The sequence below is a fragment of the Gymnoscopelus microlampas genome (assembly GCF_963454915.1).
Source record: "Gymnoscopelus microlampas genome assembly, chromosome: 22".
NCBI classification, from domain to species: domain Eukaryota; kingdom Metazoa; phylum Chordata; class Actinopteri; order Myctophiformes; family Myctophidae; genus Gymnoscopelus; species Gymnoscopelus microlampas.
This window is the reverse complement of record NC_139959.1, coordinates 37,892,706-37,912,000: the sequence shown is the minus strand read 5'-3', so window position 1 is coordinate 37,912,000 and position 19,295 is coordinate 37,892,706. Positions and strand designations below refer to the sequence as shown.

Here is a 19,295-nt window from a genome sequence, read left to right as displayed (position 1 = left end):
TAAGTGATATTACAGTAATTGTATATATGTTAATGAAGTCATTGTTCATCTCCCTATTAAATGGAAGGAAATTGGGCCTCTTCCTTACTTCCTTCACAGGTGTTACCAATTATACTAACGAAGGCTCTGTGCCATTCTGGCCAAACAGAACCAGGGTGTTGATATTGTGCACGTTGGCTCACTGGAAACACTCTGTTACACCAGTGGGTCTCAAAGTGTGGTCCAGTGACCCTCATTGTTCCTTGATGGAGAAAGAGGGATAATCAAATTATTGGCTTAGGAATGGGACAAGTATTAAAAAATCTCCATGAATTCAATGCTTCATGGGGTGTGTAATTCATTGGTTCTCAAAGTGGGGTCCGGGGACCCCCAGGGGTCCTTAAGAGAGTTCCAGGGGGTCCCCAGCTAAATGATAGATTAGGCACCAAATGGACCCTTATGGGTCTGTAACTCTGAGAGTGTACAAATACGGGTCCATTTGGTTCCATTTGTACACTCTCAGAGTTAAATTGACAGATTTTACAATATTAATTGCGGTCCAAGTGATAAAATGGTTGAGAATCACTGCTAGAGAGCCGTAAAATCTTCTCTTATGGGGGTCCCTGGCTTATCTTTTTGAATGGGGGTCCGCGGGCTAATAAGTGTCAATTTGGGGGCCCTTGACATGAAAAAGTTTGAGAACCACTGGTGTAATTGATAAAAAACAAGTAATATTTTGGGTGAACTACTCCTTTAATCCCCAAACCTCCTTACCTGGGCTGACCCCTCAAATGTAGTCAATTTCTGATCTTGTCCCTCCTTGTGTTCCTGCCATCGTTCTACCTCCCCTTGTCCCTCCATGTCACTCCACAAAGGAGAATCCTACACTAGCATCCTCAATTCTGACAGCTCCAAGCCGCCTCCTGTCTTTTCGTCAGTGTATTGTGGTCTTTTTTTCCTTGTTTCTTTTTGCAGAGCAATGCCTCTTCCAGACACCATGTACTGTGCCCAGCAAATCAACATTCCTCCTCAGCTGCCAGACATCCTCAAACAGTTCACCAAGGCAGCCATCAGAACCCAGCCCCGTGACGTGCTGCTATGGTGTGCAGCGTACGTATAGCAAACCTCTTGCATTTTTGCTGTCAAGTAAAAGTATCAATACTGCAATGTAGAAATACTTTGTTACAAGTAAAAGCCTGGAATTCAAAATGTACATGTAAAAGTATTGGTATCAAAATGTACTTAAAGTACCAAAAGTAAAAGTACTCATTATGCAGAATGTCCCATTTCAAGTTTTCAAATGTATAAAAAACTTTTGAAAATAGCAGATCTACAAGCTCACAATGGAGCTTGCAGATCGGCTATTTGGCGTGCGTACCGCCAAGGACCCGTGGGAGAGATGCCACGAGTGGGAAGTTTTTATTAAATCGATTTAGATTGTCACCAGTTTGAATCGAATTTACGATAAATCGTTACATGCCTATACCATATATGGGCATAAAAGGGATACAGACAGACAGGTAGGCTATCGCATAAGTGGGTGGTCCATGCATTCACAACATACATCGTTCTCAACGTGTTATCCTTAAGTTCCCCGAGTAGGCCGGACTGTGCCCTATGGGCAACAATCTAGTGTTATTACTCTCCGCAGGAGAGTTTTGTTTTCACTTTCTAAATATGACACACCGATTGGTCAAGCCTCACGTGACACGTGACAATACGGTGAAATATTGTATAAATACATGGCGTCACTTTGGCAGTGTCTTTGCCACTGCCAAAGTGAGGTAAGACAGGAACCATCACGAAATGGCTGCATGGCTGATACATAATTAGCAAATAGGACAGATAGGACACTTATATAGACAGGAGGGATATGACACTTACACAGACGGATAGAACACTTATAGTACACAGACAGGACGGATAGGACACTTATACAGACAGGACGGATAGGACACTTATACAGACAGGACGGATAGGACACTTATACAGACAGGACGGATAGAACACTTACACAGACAGGACGGATAGGACACTTACATAGACAGGAGGGATATGACACTTACACAGACAGGACGGATAGGACACTTACAGTATACATATACAGACAGGACGGATAGGACACTTACAGTATACAGACAGGACGGATAGGACACTTATACAGACAGGAGGGATAGGACACTTACACAGACAGGAGGGATAGGACACTTACATAGACAGGACGGATAGGACACTTATACAGACAAGACGGATAGGACACTTATACAGACGGATAGGACACTTATACAGACAGGACGGATCGGACACTTATACAGTATATAGACAGTGGACAGTTAGAACATAAGAATTAGAACATTCCCAACATTCCCAACACAAGTCTGGTAAGAGTGAGGTAAGACAGGAACAATCACGAAATGGTTGAGAAATGGCGGATACTGTAACAATTGGATAGGACACTTACACAGACAGGACGGATAGGACACTTACACAGACAGGACGGATAGGACACTTACATAGACAGGACGGATAGGACACTTATACAGACAGGAGGGATAGGACACTTATACAGACAGGACGGATAGGACACTTATACAGAACATTCCCAACATTCCCAACAGCGGAGAGTTGTGCTCCGAGGAGCACTTTTTCTAGTTTTAATTTAATATCAATCTCGAGTTCTTAAATGATGCCATAAACCTTGTCCAGACTAGACTAGACTAGAATGGAGCATAATACAAAAACATAAAAGGCCCTTTCACCCAGCAGCTGTCATCTTGGCACTGACTGGCTCTAATTGGTTCCCGAGGGCCTTCATTTGCTGCACTGCTTAAACTCATCTGTCTGTCCTCCACGAGGTCTGAACACGCTCGGCGCTGCGTGAAACTTCACAGGATGAACAATATGTCCATGGTCGGTAATCAGTGGTGGACAGTAAACGAAATAGCCTGCATTTACTTGAGCACTGTACTAGAGCACTGTACTTTACTTGAGTATTTGTATTTTTGGATGCTTAAAGGGCAAGATTTGAGTTGTGTAGTTACCTTGCCATGATGTTACTCCAAAGGTGGACAAGAAATCTAAAATAATTGCTCCATTGATAAGAAATTGTTCATTCAAAATATGCTCCTCGTTGACCTACATTGTACAGCTACGTTGTGGGCGGCTGTGTCTCAGGAGGTAGAGCAGGTTGTCCAATGATCCGTCATCCGTGGGTCGGCGGTTCGAATCTCTGCTCCTCCTGTCCACGTGTCGAAGTGTCCTTGGGCAAGACACTGAACCCTACATTGCCTCAAATGAGTCAGTCGGCACAAGCTTGTGACCATTGGTGTGGGAAGTGAGAACGCTGGCTTCGACTGTTTGCTGCTTCACCTCCCAATGAATGAACCATTGTAAAGTGCTTTGAGTACTTAGAAAAAGCGCTATAGAAATGCAATTCGTTATTATTATTGAAACGGCTCTCAAAGTCACTCTTTTAGCACATAAACAAACACAAACAAAGTTGATTCAGACAATACAGAACATCACCAAATCCAGTACTGTTTTTTTTTTTAATAAGAATGTTCCTTCTTTCCTGTTGATTTTGCTATTTTTATTAAGAAGAAAACCCGGACGTTTGAAGATCTGCTATTATCGCTGTTTGTGATACTGCGCACTTTAACTCTAGTACAAATTTGACTGAGAAACTTGTTGTTGATGACCAGGAGTATGAGTAGGTATCTATACTTTGACTCGAGTACTGGGGGGTTGAGTACTTTGTCCACCGCTGCACATGATGAGATGGTGAAAAGCATTTCCTCTCTGAGGACGATAATAAATGTCATCTAATCTCATCGAACACGATGACAGTGTTATCTGTCCATGTGAGAGAGGGGAGGGGAATGATGACAGTAGATGATTTAGTGCGGTGACATTGCTGACAAGGATATTGAATTAGTCCTGGGAGCTGTGTGAGTGAAAATGACATTAACCAATGTGCTCTCCCATTACTACCTTCATTATGCTGTCTCATACATTGATAGCTCTAAGGTGAGATGATTGAATTGGGAGTGTGTGCGTGTGAGCGAGCGAGTGCGTGCGTGTGCATGATATTTTTCAGAAACTCAAGTCATGGTACCATATTACAGTGGTGGAAAGTAACTAAGTACATTTACTTAAGTACTGTACTTAAGTACAAGTTTGAGTTATTTGTACTTTACTTGAGTGATTCCAATTTCCAATACTTTACTTCAACTCCACTACATCTCGAATCCAAATATTGTACTTTTACTCCACTACATTTATTTGAAAACTTTAGTAACTACTGTAGTTACTTTGTAAATTCAGATTATTATTACAAAACACACAGTAACAACTTCAGCTCTATACACATTAAGACCATTGAAAATAGCCTACAAGCTCATAATGCTTGTAAATAGCCGATCTACAAGCTCATAATGCTTGTATATAGCGCCGGCCCTGGTGTAAATGTCCTTTCTTTGAATGTGTAAAAAAGAGAGACCTTGGTCTCAGTGCCTTTCTCTGAAATCAATGTTTAAATCATCTCTCTCTCTCTCTCTGTGTGTGTGTGTGTGTGTGTGTGTGTGTGTGTGTGTGTGTGTGTGTGTGTGTGTGTGTGTGTGTGTGTGTGTGTGTGTGTGTGTGTGTGTGTGTGTGTGTGTGTGTGTGTGTGTGTGTGTGTGTGTGTGTGTGTGTGTGTGTGTGTGTGTGTGCAGATATTTCCATGCTCTGGCCAAAGGAGAGCCTCTGCCAGTCAAAGACAGGCTGGAGACGCATGTGGCCACCCAGAAGACGGACACAGGACTGACCCCAGGTCTGCTCAAGGTCCTGCACAGACAGGTAGTCACCAGCAGGGGGACAGACAGACCACGCACTGACCTGAGACATGGTGGCACAAGGCTTTCTGTCATATTAAGTGATAATTCACCCACAATTTTCTTTTCTATTGATTACTCACCCCATGGAGCCTTAATTCATGGAGATGTTTTTGTCGCCAAGCCAATAATTTGATGACCGAGTTTCAGTTAGGAGACTCATCAAATTATTAGGAATGCGACAAAAGCAAAAACGTTTCCATGAATTCAAGGCATCATTTTTTTGGGCTATCCCTTTAACCACTTAAAGGCAGTGGTGGAAGGTAACTAAGTACCTTTACTCAAGTATTGTTACGTATAATAAATACTTAAGTATAAAAATAAGTAGTACTTTCCTTGATCATTTACACCTATTAATGCTTTACACTCTACTACATCTCAGAGAAAAATATTATACTTATTTGACAGCTTTAATTACTAGATTGTTATTACAAAGCATACATTAATCACTTAAGCCCTATTTTATACTTAAGCAATTTGAACATTTAAAATGTTCTAATTTTTATTTTGAAAAATGTTGACAGAAACTCTCTCTCTCTCTCTCTCTCTCTCTCTCTCTCTCTCTCTCTCTCTCTCTCTCTCTCTCTCTCTCTCTCTCCCCCCCCCCCCCCCCCAGCTGTGTCCAACACACATAGACGTGTCCACGCCGAGGCAGACATGCAGCAGGGAGGACCTCACACAGAGATGGAAGGGTGTGTGTCTGCCAGAGGATCAGCTGCAGACCCTGCTCTCCCTGGGTAACTTCACCTCAGAGTCAGACATCATCGACTGGATGCACTTCTTCGCTCTGGGCTGCAGCGCTCTAGGAGGGGTGAGATGGATGATGATGTTCTCATATGGGAAACAGAATCCATTGGAACACAGGTTCTCTTTTCCATTTGCTGAAAAGTAATGGTTTTGAACAAAAGAACATTGGCCCAAAATAAGGGTCACCAGGTTAAATTAGCTTATTGTTAGATGTGCAGCAAGTTGCTGATTCAGAGGCTGTTGCATGGTTTGACCACAGGAGGGCAGTCATGTTTCATATAGACACAACCAGTTTTTCTTTTGTTTTTTTAAACCTTCAAATCATCACTCTCGGGGGAGAAACCTTTCAGGAAATGGAGAAAGAATAAATAACCTGTGTTCCAATGGATCCAAGGTAGTATAGTTAATACCTTTCATTGGCTCAGTATTTATAAGCCCCCAAACACACACTTAACCACTTTAACTTTCACTCATTTATTCTTCAAAAACGTCCAGATATAGCAGATCTCCAAGCTCACAACTGCTATTTCGGCTACTTTTGTCTGACACTGTAGTGTAGTGCGACAAAGTAGGGCATTAAAGTACAAAAAAACAAACAAAACACAAAAGTTGTAATATGGAGAAATAAGGTTTCTGCCCAGCAACAAAATAAGTGTGTGTGTGTGTGTGTGTGTGTGTGTGTGTGTGTGTTTGTGTGTGTGTGTGTGTGTGTGTGTGTGTGTGTGTGTGTGTGTGTGTGTGTGTGTGTGTGTGTGTGTGTGTGTGTGTGTGTGTGTGTGTGTGTGTGTGTGTGTGTGTGTGTGTGTGTGTGTTCTCTCAGAGCATCCAGAGTGCACTGGAGGTCGCCTGTGAGATCCTGACAGAGGATGAGGATGGGGGCGCGGCGCGGATCCCCTTCAGCACCTTCGTCACCCTCTACACCTTCCTGTCCCGGCTGGACGGGGACATCCCACAGGACCACGTCCAGGACGTCCTCAGCACCCTGACCGTGACAGCGTAGGTGTTTATTGTTGTTTATTGTTTATTGCGGATCCCCATTAGTCCTCACCACAGTGAAGACTAGTCTTTCTGCGGTCACACATTCACAACATTCACACTTCACAATCCAATTAAAACATAATACAATGGAATTCTACCATTACATACAGTAGTTAAAACAAAACAAAACAACAATTGATTGAAGATTTCGGTCTTCACAAATTCTATAAACGTTTGAGAACCACTGATATTATAGCAACATAAGTTGTTCAGAAAACTGTTGAGAAGATATGTGTAAAGATTTGCACACATTTTCACGATTTTTCAAAAAATAGCAGATATACAAGCTCATAGCGCGGCACTCTGTGCCGCGCTATGAGCTTGTAGATTTGCTATTTTTGAATAGCCAAAGAAATATTAAAATGACACAGATGCGTCGACACGCGAGGCGTTGTTAGCTTGTAGATCTGTTGTCCAAAAAGTTGTGACGATTTTGACGTTGCACTAACTGCGGAAGTGATTTACATAAGTACTGGGTACTAATTAGTTTAATATTAACTGTGCATCGTGCAAGTACAGTAACGGTATGGGAAGCAGCTGGTGTTATAGGCAGAATATTGAGGATTTTTTTGTGGAAAGTGTGGAGTTAGTCGGGGCATGTGTCTGCTGGGAGACCCTCCACAACGCTGACTCCACACTCCATGGCTCCCTGCGTCAATTAAGGTGCGAGATGATTACATAGTATATTACTTTTTAGTTTACAAATCAAGAAATTACTAAAAAAAAAAATTACAAACAAAAAAATTGTATCCAATTACTCATAGTTCAAACATTAAACAAGCTAACTAAATCCAACTATTTTACTATCACGGCTTCCTTCAATTTCTTTTTGAAGCTTGATTTATTGTCTATCCTTATTATATGTGGCGGGAGCCCATTCCAATGACCACGTGACATCAATTAGCTCCTTGGTCTTGTTGACGTTTAGAGAGCGAGGTTGTTCTCCTGGCACCACTGTGTCAGTGATCCGCCGTATCATCATAGTCGTATCATCATAGTCGTAAGTGTACAGGGAGTACAGTCATTTTTTAGCAGACGGAGTAGAGGAGAGGGCTCAGCACGCAGCCCTGAGGGGCTCCTCTGTTGAGGGTCAGAGGGTGGTCTGACATGATGGTGCCTGTTGCAAATAGGAACGAGGGGTAAGCAGTGCACGCACACATCCTAAAGCAGTTAACAACAATACGTACATGAGAAAAAGAGGGGAAGTCCGCACACCATTTGAGCTCCCAGTGGAAAAGTTTTTTTAAATTTGTTAGTGTTAATTTGTAAGCCTAACAAATAAAGAAAAACTCTTCCACTGGGATCACAAACGGTGTGCGGACTTCCCCTCTTTTTCTCATGATGGTGCCTGTTCTCACCACCTGCCAGCAGGCCGATAGGAAGTCCAGTATCTGCTTCCTCCTCTCATCCAGGTGAGTGAGGGCAGTGTGCAACTACATTGTTGGTAGTCTCCATGTGTCCAGCGTGGCAGGCAGGCAGCACGGGACAACTGTAGTGTCTTACTCTCAAAATACTGATGAAGTAAGGGTGACCGGTCTCTAGTAGGGCTGGGAGTTTGATTGAAATTTTTATTAGGCAAAAGAATGTAAAACAACACATTTATAATACTTTGTCTAAAAGGTCCGACCACAAAAGTCCTTGCGGACTTGTTTCCGTTGAATTAATTTCATAGACATATATAGTAGCAACCAAACAGTTCAAAAATCTACATAAAAATACAGAGAAAAAATACCACTATGTACAAAAAAAAAGACGATAATCGTTATTATTGGGCTGCAAATTCAGTAAAACTTCCAAAAATAGCAGATCTACAGGCTCACAACACGTTGTGAACTTGTATATCTACTATTTTTGGTGAACGTTCCCCCCCCAGAATAGGGATGCTGGGGGTCCGAGTGGTTAAACGAAAGTGTCATTTAAAGTTTTAAGCATATTTTGATTATTGCGATAATATCGTTAATCGCCATTATTTTTGCCGCAATAATCGTGACATGTAATTTTCATATGGTCCCATCCCTAGTCTCTGGTCATTCAGGTATGCTACAGTACCTTGGAGGGGAACACAGCTTGGGAGAGGGCAGAGGGAGTTTAAAATGTACCACAAACACTCCTTGACAGCTGGTGCTGTGTGCATGCGTTGAGGACACAGCCTGGAATCAATGTCCTCGGGGCCAAGCGACTAAACGCACTGTTTATTGGAAGGCTCTCTATGCCAGGGGGTCTTCAAAGTGTTTTCAGGCCCTGTAGTATCTCTGAGGTACCCCCCCCCCCCCCCCCCCCCTCCCCTAGTGGTCCCGGACCCCCCTCCTGTTGAATACCTGATGCTTTATGCACACGTCAGCCTCCAAGATGGTTAGAGGGCTGCCTGGCCTCCACAGGCGGTGCAGTCAGACTCTGGCTGGTTGGTGCATTTAGACTAGAAACACCAGGGAGGGAGGAAGGTAGAGGAGCTCTCTGACACATCTGGTTCTCTCTCTAAAGTCTGTTATTGTTCCCTTGCCACATAGTCCTTAGCCTCGTTCCTAGCCTGTACTCATCTGAGAAGAGAAAAGCCTCAGCCTGCATGGTCAGGACCTAATGCAGAGAGTGTCTGTAGGGGCACTATATGTCAGACTTCCGTCTGACATACTTCCCCGGAAATGATATTTTTCGACCAATCACAACACTCATCACTAATGATGCTCTAATGTGGCAGTGGTGGTGGAAGTGGAAGGTGGAACTGCTTTTTACTTTAAGTAAAAGTATTAATACCATAATGAAGAAATGATGTTACAAAAAAAGTCCAGTATTCAACATTTAGTCGATTAAAAGTACAAAAGTATTGGCGTTAAAATATACTTAAAGGTTCTATGACATTCATTTTCATTTTTTTTATTTTTAATGTTTTTTGGGGGGTTTTATGACCTCAATTACACCCCAAAAATCTGAACTTTGAACATTCAGTGGATTTTCTGTGGTCTGGGGTTTTCTGAATAATTAGGCTGAAAAGTAATCTGAGATTGGCCCTTGGATAGGGAAGTCACAGGCCATTATTCCCGCCCACTCTCCTCCTCGCCCCTCCCCTCCCCTATCCTTTCCTTTGTGGAGGGCGGAGCAGAGGTGATGATTGACAGGCAAAATCCCTCAACAGCGACACCCGCAGGCAAAGATTTATTTTTTCATTGCAATTGAAAAGGCTTTAGGCTTTTTTGAATGTCATGAAACCTTTAAAGCACCAAAAGTAAAGGTACTCATGATGCAGGATGTCACATTTCACAGGTTTACAAAATGTATAAAAAATATTTTGTGTGTCACATCGCAACGCGTTGTGAGCTTGTAGATCTGCTATTTTCAAATAGCTGAAGTAAACATAGGGCTGAAGTCGTTAATGTATGTTTTGCAATAATCTCAATCTACAAAGTAACTAGTAACGGAAGTCGTCAAATTATTACAGTGGACTAAAAGTGCAATATTTGCCTCTGAGATGTAGTAGAGTAAAAGTAATGAAGATTGGAAATACTCCAGTGAAGTAAAAGTACCTCAAAATTGTAATTATAGTACTTGAGTAAATGTACTTTACACCACTGTAATGTGGTGACGTGTCATGTCAGTGCCACTCTAGCGTGGTCGGTCATATTGTATTGGCATGACATGCTGGCTCTGCACTAACATGTCAGGATGGTAGTTCAGTGGCACAGTGCACTACCTGTGGGTCAGGACTTGGACCCCCAGGGGGGTCCTCACATGATTGTGTGGAGGGTCCACAGATGACATGACAATTTAAGGTCTTAAGACCTTTTTAATACCTTATTTTTTTTTTAAAGAAATGAAATACATTACTGCATCAAAAGTAATCAACAAACTGTACTATAAAAACTGGTCAAACATTGGCCAAATTGTCAAATAATCAACCTCACAAACGCGAGGCGATCAGCTATTTTCACAATATTTATCTGTGGAACTGAGTCACACTAAATGTAATGCCTCAGCCCCTACAAGTCCAAGTCTCCAGTTCAAATATGATTATTTTTGGGGGTCCCCAGTTTAAAAATATGATTATTTTGGGCGGTCAGGGCCTCAAATGGTTGAGAACCACCTGGGCCCTATACAGCATCGATCACCACAGCATGGACGCTCCAGGCTGCTGACTGCTAGGAATACAGGGAATGGAGAAAAATGACAGGACACAATAAATAGATGCCCTTTACCCAGCAGTCACGGTGCTCCTGTCTTTCCCAGGAATCTGAAGCATTAATCCTTCTCATCAAAAACAATAGGTTGTTATTCATCATCACTGTCTGTCTGTCTGAGGCACAGCGGTGCCTCGGGTCGGGTCGACCGTCTCTTGACACGACACGTACACACCAGAGAAACACACGGAGCAGAGAGCGTTTATCCACAAATCGTCAATTGTAGTGCGTGTGTGTGTATGTGTATGTATTCGAATTACTATGGCTATTATGTCCCCACAATTATAGTAGAATTTGAGAAATAGACATTGTGAGGACCATCTTCCTGAGATAAATGATTTTTAAATCAGTGGCTCAGGGGTAGAGTGGGCGGTAGAGCGGGAAACCGCAAGGTTCCCAGTTCGACCCCAGGCTCCCACACTTCGAGTTAGTGTCGAAGTGTCCTTGAGCAAGACGCTAAACCCCTAATTGCTCCCTATGAGCAGGTTGGTGCCTTGTATGGTTTCCTCCGCCATCGATGTGTGAATGTGTGTGTGAAGTGAATGGGTGAATGTAATGAACAATCATTGTAAGACGCTTTGGATAAAAGCGCTATATAAATGCACCGTTTTAGAGTTAAAGGTTTACAATTATAGGAAAAGATTCTTAGCAAGGATGAGACATTTTAGAGGTGACTTAGATGCACGCCAGTGTCAAGCACCTGACAATTATGTCTACAAGCTTGTAGATCGGCTATGTTCCGGCTATTTCCAGCTAGTTTCGATGCTGTCCTAAAATTGTCCTCACGACTACAGTAATGCGTGCGTGCGTGCGTGCGTGCGTCAGTGTTGCCAGATTCTGTGAGAGAAACAAGCAACCAGGTCTAGGAAAACCAGCCCAAAAGAAGCGACTATGGGCCACCATGAGCACTTTAACATGTACATCAGCTATTTGAAAATAGCAGATCTACAAGCTCACAACGCGTTGTGAGCTCGTAGATCGGCTATTTTCAAATAAAATCTTGCGGGGAAATTATAATGAGCAGATCTGGCAACCATGGCGTGTGTGCGTGCGCGTGTGTGTGTGTCTCTTTTCTCTCCCTGAGTCTCTCAGCCAGAGTTCATTCATCACACGCACAGAGCTTATCAGCTCTGGGCGCGTTGCACGCAGCCTGTCCACTCTGCCATATTCATTTAGACAAGTTAAGGAAAGAGAGAGAGAGAGAGGGGGGGGGGGGGGGGGGGGGCGGGTGAGCGTCCTGAGAAGAACAGCTTGTCAGCACTTAGAGAAAGAGATAAAGTCTTGTGTTTTTCCTGTTCGCTCCTCCGAAACAGTGTGCTGTACACACTCACAGCACACGCACACACACACACACACACACACACACACACACACACACACACACACACACACACACACATTTGAATTCTTTATTTATGTCCACATAAATACAAGGTCTAAAGGACACAAATACTAGTAGTGCAGTCTGACACTGTGGGTTACTACGGCATACCTGCCGACAAAGGTAATCAAAGTTACAGTTATACACACACGTAGGGCCAAACAGTCAGTATACAGCTTAAGGGTACAAATAGCAGCGCCGTCTCCAAATAGCGCGACTGCCAATGATAGCTGACACTGAGCAATATTTTGCTAGCTGTTTGGCTTTTCTCTTTGAGAGACCAGCCATCTGAAGGCCTCTAACAACGAGCTTATGAACATGGCCCAGGCTGCCAAATATGAAAACTAAAAGTTTACAGTTGTAGCCCAGTTGCGACATGGTCTGCTCTAGCAGTTGATACTTCAACACTTTAGTTATAAAGGCTTCTTCTAGGCTGTGGTCAAACGTACAGCCAACCTCTAGAATGAGAACCTCTCTGTTATTCTCATCAACAACAACAATATCGGGGGTATTTGCTGCTATATCAGAGAACATTGAGACATCACTACACAGATTGAACATACTCGGCTTCACAGTGGAGTGCTTATACAGCATTGGAGCAGGTGACCTGAATGTGGAAATGATACTGTCTGCAATCAGATCCACGATTCTATCATGTCTACAAATGTAAAGCCCTCTGTACGCATGACAACCATTAAGGATGTGGGCCATGGTTTCAGTAATCTGTGCGTGGTCATGATGTATACAGTGTGGGCTATGACTGTCAGGGAGCCATATGGAAAGGTTAAGCTTAGATGGTAAAACCTGGAGCCTAGCTTTTAAGGTGAAGGTGATGATGGCCTCATCAAGAGCTACACCTTTATACACTGTATGAGAGACAGAGTGGTCAGCGGTCAGGAGACAGGCAAGCTTTCCTTGCAGTCTGAGTTCAGTCCAGTGCTTCCGTTGTCGTTGTTGTTGCGCTGACATGAGGTGACCACGGGCGTTGGTGAGTGACAGTTCATACCCTGATCCACAGATGTTAATAGTGGCCATTACAGATATGTTGGGGTCAGAGATTACCTCCTCGGATGCATTGATAGCCTCGGAGTCCGGCCCCACCCACTCCAGGGTCACATCTGACCAGCCGCAGAGGTCATTCAAGTCCAGCCAATCTGACCACACCCCAAATCCGGCGGCACGGCTGTCCAGCTTGCCACTCGGTTTCTTCCGGTAGCCCAGGAAGCTTGGTTCCGACCCACGTGCCAGCGGGACCTTGCGCTTCTGCAGGTCCAGAAACAGAGAGGCTCTGGCCTGCTCTCTGACGTGCTGGTCATCACTGTTCAGCATATTGAGGAGATGGCTGAGTCTCGTGGCAATGTAAGTCCATTCAAAGTTGGGAACACCAAGTCCGCCCTCCTGCTTGGTATGGAAAATGATGTCCCGTGTTGAGTGAGTGTTCAGTCCGGTCCATTTTCTCACCATATGCACAGTCCTGTTGTTCATTTCACTAAGAAACTTACGGGGAATATGTACATTGGAAAACAAATGCTGAACTTTAACCAGGGCTATCTGTCTGACTGCTTCAAGTTTCATGATGAGTGGCAGGGGTGATGAATTAATTAACTCTAATCTCTCGGAATAATCAGAGACAATTTCATTCACTTGCTCCTCCCATTCCCCTGCCACGTTAAATTTATGGCCCAGATAGTTATATGTTTCATGACGTGCGTAGACTCTTAGTGGCTTGTTATTAACTGTAAATGTGGGAATGACATCTGTTTTTGCCCTGTACCAGCGGTTCCCTCCGCTTCGTCGCTCATAGAAAACAGCACATTTTGTATCTTTGACCTCTAATCCAGACCACTCTAAAAAAGAGTCTGTTCTGGAGAGCATGGTGTTGATGACATCCTCCTGTTTGGAGGCTATTACCACATCATCTGCATACCCCTGGACGGGGTTAGGGGAAATTACATTGGGGGGAGCACAACTACAAAGCCATTTTAACCATTGGTTGATAGCGAGTACAAAATTGACTGCGCTCCAGGGACAGCCTGTCTTTATACCTACTTGGAGTGGGATTGGGACTGTGAGCTGTTTGCCACAAATCACCTGTATATACACACACACACACACACACACACGAGGCCGCTTGGCCCCAAAGCACAGAGTGAGACACACACACACACACACACACATACACACACACACACACACACACACACACACACACACACACACACACACACACACACACACACACACACACGCACACGCACACACACACTCTCCCAAGAGACGACAGGAGAAAAGCTGCATATGTTTATAATAGACAAAGTCACCATAGGTTGTCCTTTATATGAACTTTTTGGATGAAAACATCCTTTTTCATCCGTTTGGTACGTTTCTCTCTGCATCTCTGTTATGCTCACTGTCTCTCTGTCTGTCTGTCTCTCTATCTGTCTGTCTGTCTGTCTCTTTTGTGCTTTGTGTGTCTGTCTGTGTCTCTCTCCATCTCTTTTGCTGTGTGTGTGTGTGTGTGTGTGTGTGTGTGTGTGTGTGTGTGTGTGTGTGTGTGTGTGTGTGTGTGTGTGTGTGTGTGTGTGTGCATGTGTGTGCGTGTGTGTGCGTGTGTGTGTGTGTGTGTGTGTGTGTGCGTGTGTGTGTGTGTGTTCATCTCACACTCCGTCGCTCTGTCAAGTGTTGTTAGAACCAAGACCAGCATGAATTCATTGCTCCTTGTCACTTGGCAGTATAGGATTTAAGGGGTGGAAAGGAGAGAGAGAGAGAGACACACACACACACACACACACACACACACACACACACACACACACACACACACACACACCGAGCTCTGGGCCAACAGAGAGGGGAGAGCAGGGTAGATCGGCACTCCACCCAAATGACTTTATCTCCAAAATGTCACACAGGAAAACAGACGGCCTGCTTTTCATTACAGACTTGCTGGAAACGGTTCAGTGGCAACACCTTTTCATGCGGTGGAAAGTAACCAAGTACATTTACTCACAGTACCATATTTAACCCAATCAATCTGGGAACTGTGTCATTTTAGATGTCTTTGGCTATAAAAAGAATAGCAGATTTACAAGCCCATAGCGCGGCACCGAGTGCCTGTCCAGTTCCGTCTCTCTGTACTCCAGTGGTTTTCAACCTTTTTCATGCCAAGTACCCCTAAATTGATATACATTTGGCCGCGGACCATCATCTGAAAATGTTTTGTGCCAGGGACCCCCAGAAGCAAATGTTTGAGTTAAAAATGCACACATTTTCAAGATTTTTCAAAAATAGCAGATCTACAAGTTCATAGCGCGGCACTCGGTGCCGCGCTATGAACTTGTAGATCTGCTATTTTTGAATAGCCAAAGCTAAGTGGTTAAAATGATTGTGTTAACTAATTTCGCTGGGGACCCCCTGGTACCCCCCCAAGGACCACTGGTGGTCCCCGGACCACTGGTTGAGAACCACTGCTGTACTCCATTGTTCAGGGACAGACCAGAACCATGATGTCAGTGCTCCTGACCGGTATGGACCGTTGCATAACCTTTCTACCATGTTTTATACAAGTTCTGCTCTCTAGCTTAATTTACACTCTGTCCCACAACGGTGTTGTTGCGCGCTGAAAATACCAGATCTACAAGCTCACAACGTGTCGCGTTGTGAGCTTGTAGATCTGGTATTTTTTCAACACCATGACACAGTCGTGCGAAGGAGTCTGAATCTGGTGTAGCAACACATCCACAGGGACCTGACGAATGTCACAGCACTGTGTGAGAGAGAGAGATGAGGGGGAGAGAGAGAGGGAGGGAGAGATGGAGTGAGAATGGGGGGAAAGGGAGAGAGATGGAGGAGAGAGAAAGGGAGGGAGGGAGGGAGGGAGAGATGGAGTGAGAACGGGGGGGGGGGAGAGAGAAGGAAAGAGAGGGGGAGAGAGTTTAGTTTATTTGAAAAGCAAAAACCTCACACACGAGAGAAGGTTACAGCAGGTCAAGGATCAACAACACAAACAAGTCCTAAGACTTATTTCCATTGTTGTGGTCCTATAGCTCACATGCAACAATTATAATACTTAAAGCACTCTACTACACAATACAGCATTGTGTTGAGAGAGAGAGAGAGAGAGGGAGAGGGTGGGGGGGTGAAGGAGAGAGAGAGGGTAGAAGAGAGACATACAGAGACATAGGAGAGAAGGAGGGAGAGCGAGAGAGAGAGAGGAGGAAGGAGGGTGACAGAGACAGTGAGCGAGGGAGGGAGAGAGGGGGGAGAGAGAGCGAGAGAGAACTTTGCAGTACAGCTGGCTGTAAACGCCCATTTCTAAGGTACTGCTGCTGTATTGAAACGGCCTCTTTTTTTCTCCTTACGTTTCATAACAGCTTTTTATAACGTTCAAGCCTTTCACAACAAACAGAGCTGTGTGATGTAAACTGTATTGGGCCACGAGGATATTACATATATCCTGTATTTGGCCCCAAGTTATGAGTCAAAGTAAAGTAATCAAAGTTAGTAGCCCTGGCATGAAACTAGTTGTGACACACTGCATTCCTTTAAATCCTGTCACGCCTTTTATCACCAGTAAGACTCCCTAATCGGGAGATAAGCGACCGTAGGTCACATGTATACAGAAGAGGGCTGTAACGGCGATTGGTTCCTAGTTGTGTGGGCAATGTATAGTTTTGTTTGGTGGTCTAAATGTGGGGTTAGCTGTGACATGGTGGCGTTTATGTGGGCAGAAAACGTGTAATGTGTAGCTGTTGCAAATGGGTAACAGAGTGAATGCTGAGAAATACGACTCGCACAGATTTTGTTGTAGGGAGCACAGTGGGAGATTGATGAGAATGCAGACAGGCGTATTCATTTTGATGTTGTATTTTATGTGAGCTGCAGTGGCAGGGGGTCCTCCACTGGGGGCGCCACCACTTTTGTATCCGTTCTGGAGCAGCAGGAGTGGGTGGTCCCCGGGAATGCCCCGTGAGCAGCCCCGTTGGGGTGGTCATTTGGTAATTTGTCCACATGTGCTCATTTTTTACACTTGGGGGTCCCCGAGGCAGCTGGGGGTCCCTGGAGCTCCGGGGGTCCTTGGAGGGTGTAGTTTGGCAGGTAAGGAGTGTGTGTGCAAAATGTGGCATGGATCGGGGCAATGGGTGCGGAGATATGAGCAGGGCAAAAGTGTGACGTGTGTGACGGAGTGACGGAGTGACGGACGGACACCTGGAGCAGCTTTCTGTAGTAAGTGTGACCTACGGTCGCAATTATCTAATCGCTCATCATGTACAGGTATATATTTTTCCATTCTTCCATCGGCATACCTTACTTACATCACAACTATGCAAGGTCTGAGGACTTTCTCATCATGATAGAAGAGTTCTCATCAAGATATAGTCACCGTAATGGAAACCATGACTATCAAAGCTACCGTACCAAACCAAAACATAGTTTTGGGTTTGGTGAGGTAGAACTGGTAGAACTTGATCTCCTCCTGACCTCAAGTAACACTGTCCTCTGAAAAGCCAGCAATCTCTAGACCATTGGTTCTCAAAGTGGGGTCCGGGGACCCCCAGGGGTCCTTGAGGGAGTTCCAGGGGGTCCCCAGTTAAATGATAGATTAGGCACCAAATGGACCCTTATGGGTCTGTAACTCCATTTGTACACTCTCAGAGTTAAATTGACATAGATTTTACAATATAAATTGCGGTCCAAGTGATAGAAATGCCATTAAATGGGGGTCTGTAGCCCTAATGCATGTCAAACCGGGGGTCCTTGAAATTAAAATGGTTGAGAATCACTGCTAGAGCTGTAAAAAATCTTCTCTTATGGGGGTCCCTGGCATATCTTTTGAAATGGGGGTCCCCGGGCTATTAACACATCGGGTGCCAGCGTTTTTTCATAACAACTTACCGTGGGTGCCAGCATTCTCCCATTGACTGCGCTTTGCTGTTTGTTGTTTCCACGTGCGTTACAAGCAAATCCACGCAAAAAAAAGCATCGATTCATGTTCTGCCATGAGCCTGGCTACAGGCTGGAACCATAACATTCCCCTGCCGAGTTACAACGGGGGGTGGATCGCGCATCGCGCATGACCGTTTTTCCCCACAGGAAACAGATTCGGAGATATAGGCGTTTCAAAGTAGGAAATAGACAGGAACCGGATGGGGGAAAAAAAAGTGTTTCCGGTGAGCGATCTGGCACTTCCTTCGCAGGATTACAATGGGTGCTCCCAGAGCTGCTCTAGCCCCGCCCGCGCGGAGAAAAACGAAAAAAACAAAAAGACTGAAATCACGGTTCAGACCGTGTTCGGCACCGAAGCTTCGGAACCGCCACTATGTAAACACACGGTTCAGACCGTGTTTGGCACCCGATGTGTTAAGTGTCAATTTGGGGGTCCTTGACATGAAAAAGTTTGAGAACCACTGCTCTAGACTAACCATATGACACGCACCCACTCGCACACGCACTTCTGCACCTAAATGGCCCTCTGCTCATGTAACATGCGATGGAAGCATTGTACTGATTAAGACCCAATTATTGAAATCCCAAATACTGTACGTACTGTAATAGACTTTGACCGTGCCACATTTAATGCCTGTCTTAACCACCTGGCAGTCATAAAGAGATAGTTCACCCAAAAAATGACTTTTTTTCTATCGATTAGTCACCCAATGCAGACTTGAATTCATGGAAATGTTTTAGTTTTTGTCGCATTCCTAAGCCAATCATTTGATAACCAGTGGACCGGTAGGCAGTGGTTCCGGTAGGAGACACAAAGGAGACTCTTTGTGTCTCCTACCGGAACCGCTGCTGGTCATCAAATTATTGGCTTAGGAATGAGGTCTACACAGTGCTATGAGCTTGCAGATCTGCTATTTTTGAATAGCTAAAAGAAATCTAAAATGACACAGATGCGTTCCCGGTCTTAATGGATTAAAAGATGAAACTGACTTTGCAAGCCTTTAGGTCCTGAGGCAGGGCGTTCCAGAGTCTAGGTGTCCCAGGCTGCAAAAGTCCGATCATCCATGATAGCGGCGAGGCGAGTTTGGGTAACAGCCAAGATGGAGAGCCCTGCCTGAGGATATAAGGTTGTGCACAGGCTCATACCGTTCCAGCCTGACCTTG

General features: G+C 44.5%; 2 protein-coding genes across 2 annotated transcripts in view; both read left to right on the top strand.

The window, feature by feature from the left end:
* Positions 1–19,295, top strand: part of mtmr6 (myotubularin related protein 6) — a 703,086-nt gene that overhangs the window by 58,971 nt on the left and 624,820 nt on the right. The window lies entirely within an intron of this gene.
* On the top strand, positions 959–6,597 carry ropn1l (rhophilin associated tail protein 1-like; the record flags this gene model as incomplete). The annotated part of the gene is made up of 4 exons (XM_084048188.1): positions 959–1,089; positions 4,692–4,815; positions 5,506–5,661; positions 6,418–6,597. The coding sequence occupies 4 exons, from the start codon at positions 959–961 to the stop codon at positions 6,595–6,597; spliced, it is 591 nt and encodes a 196-aa protein (XP_083904314.1).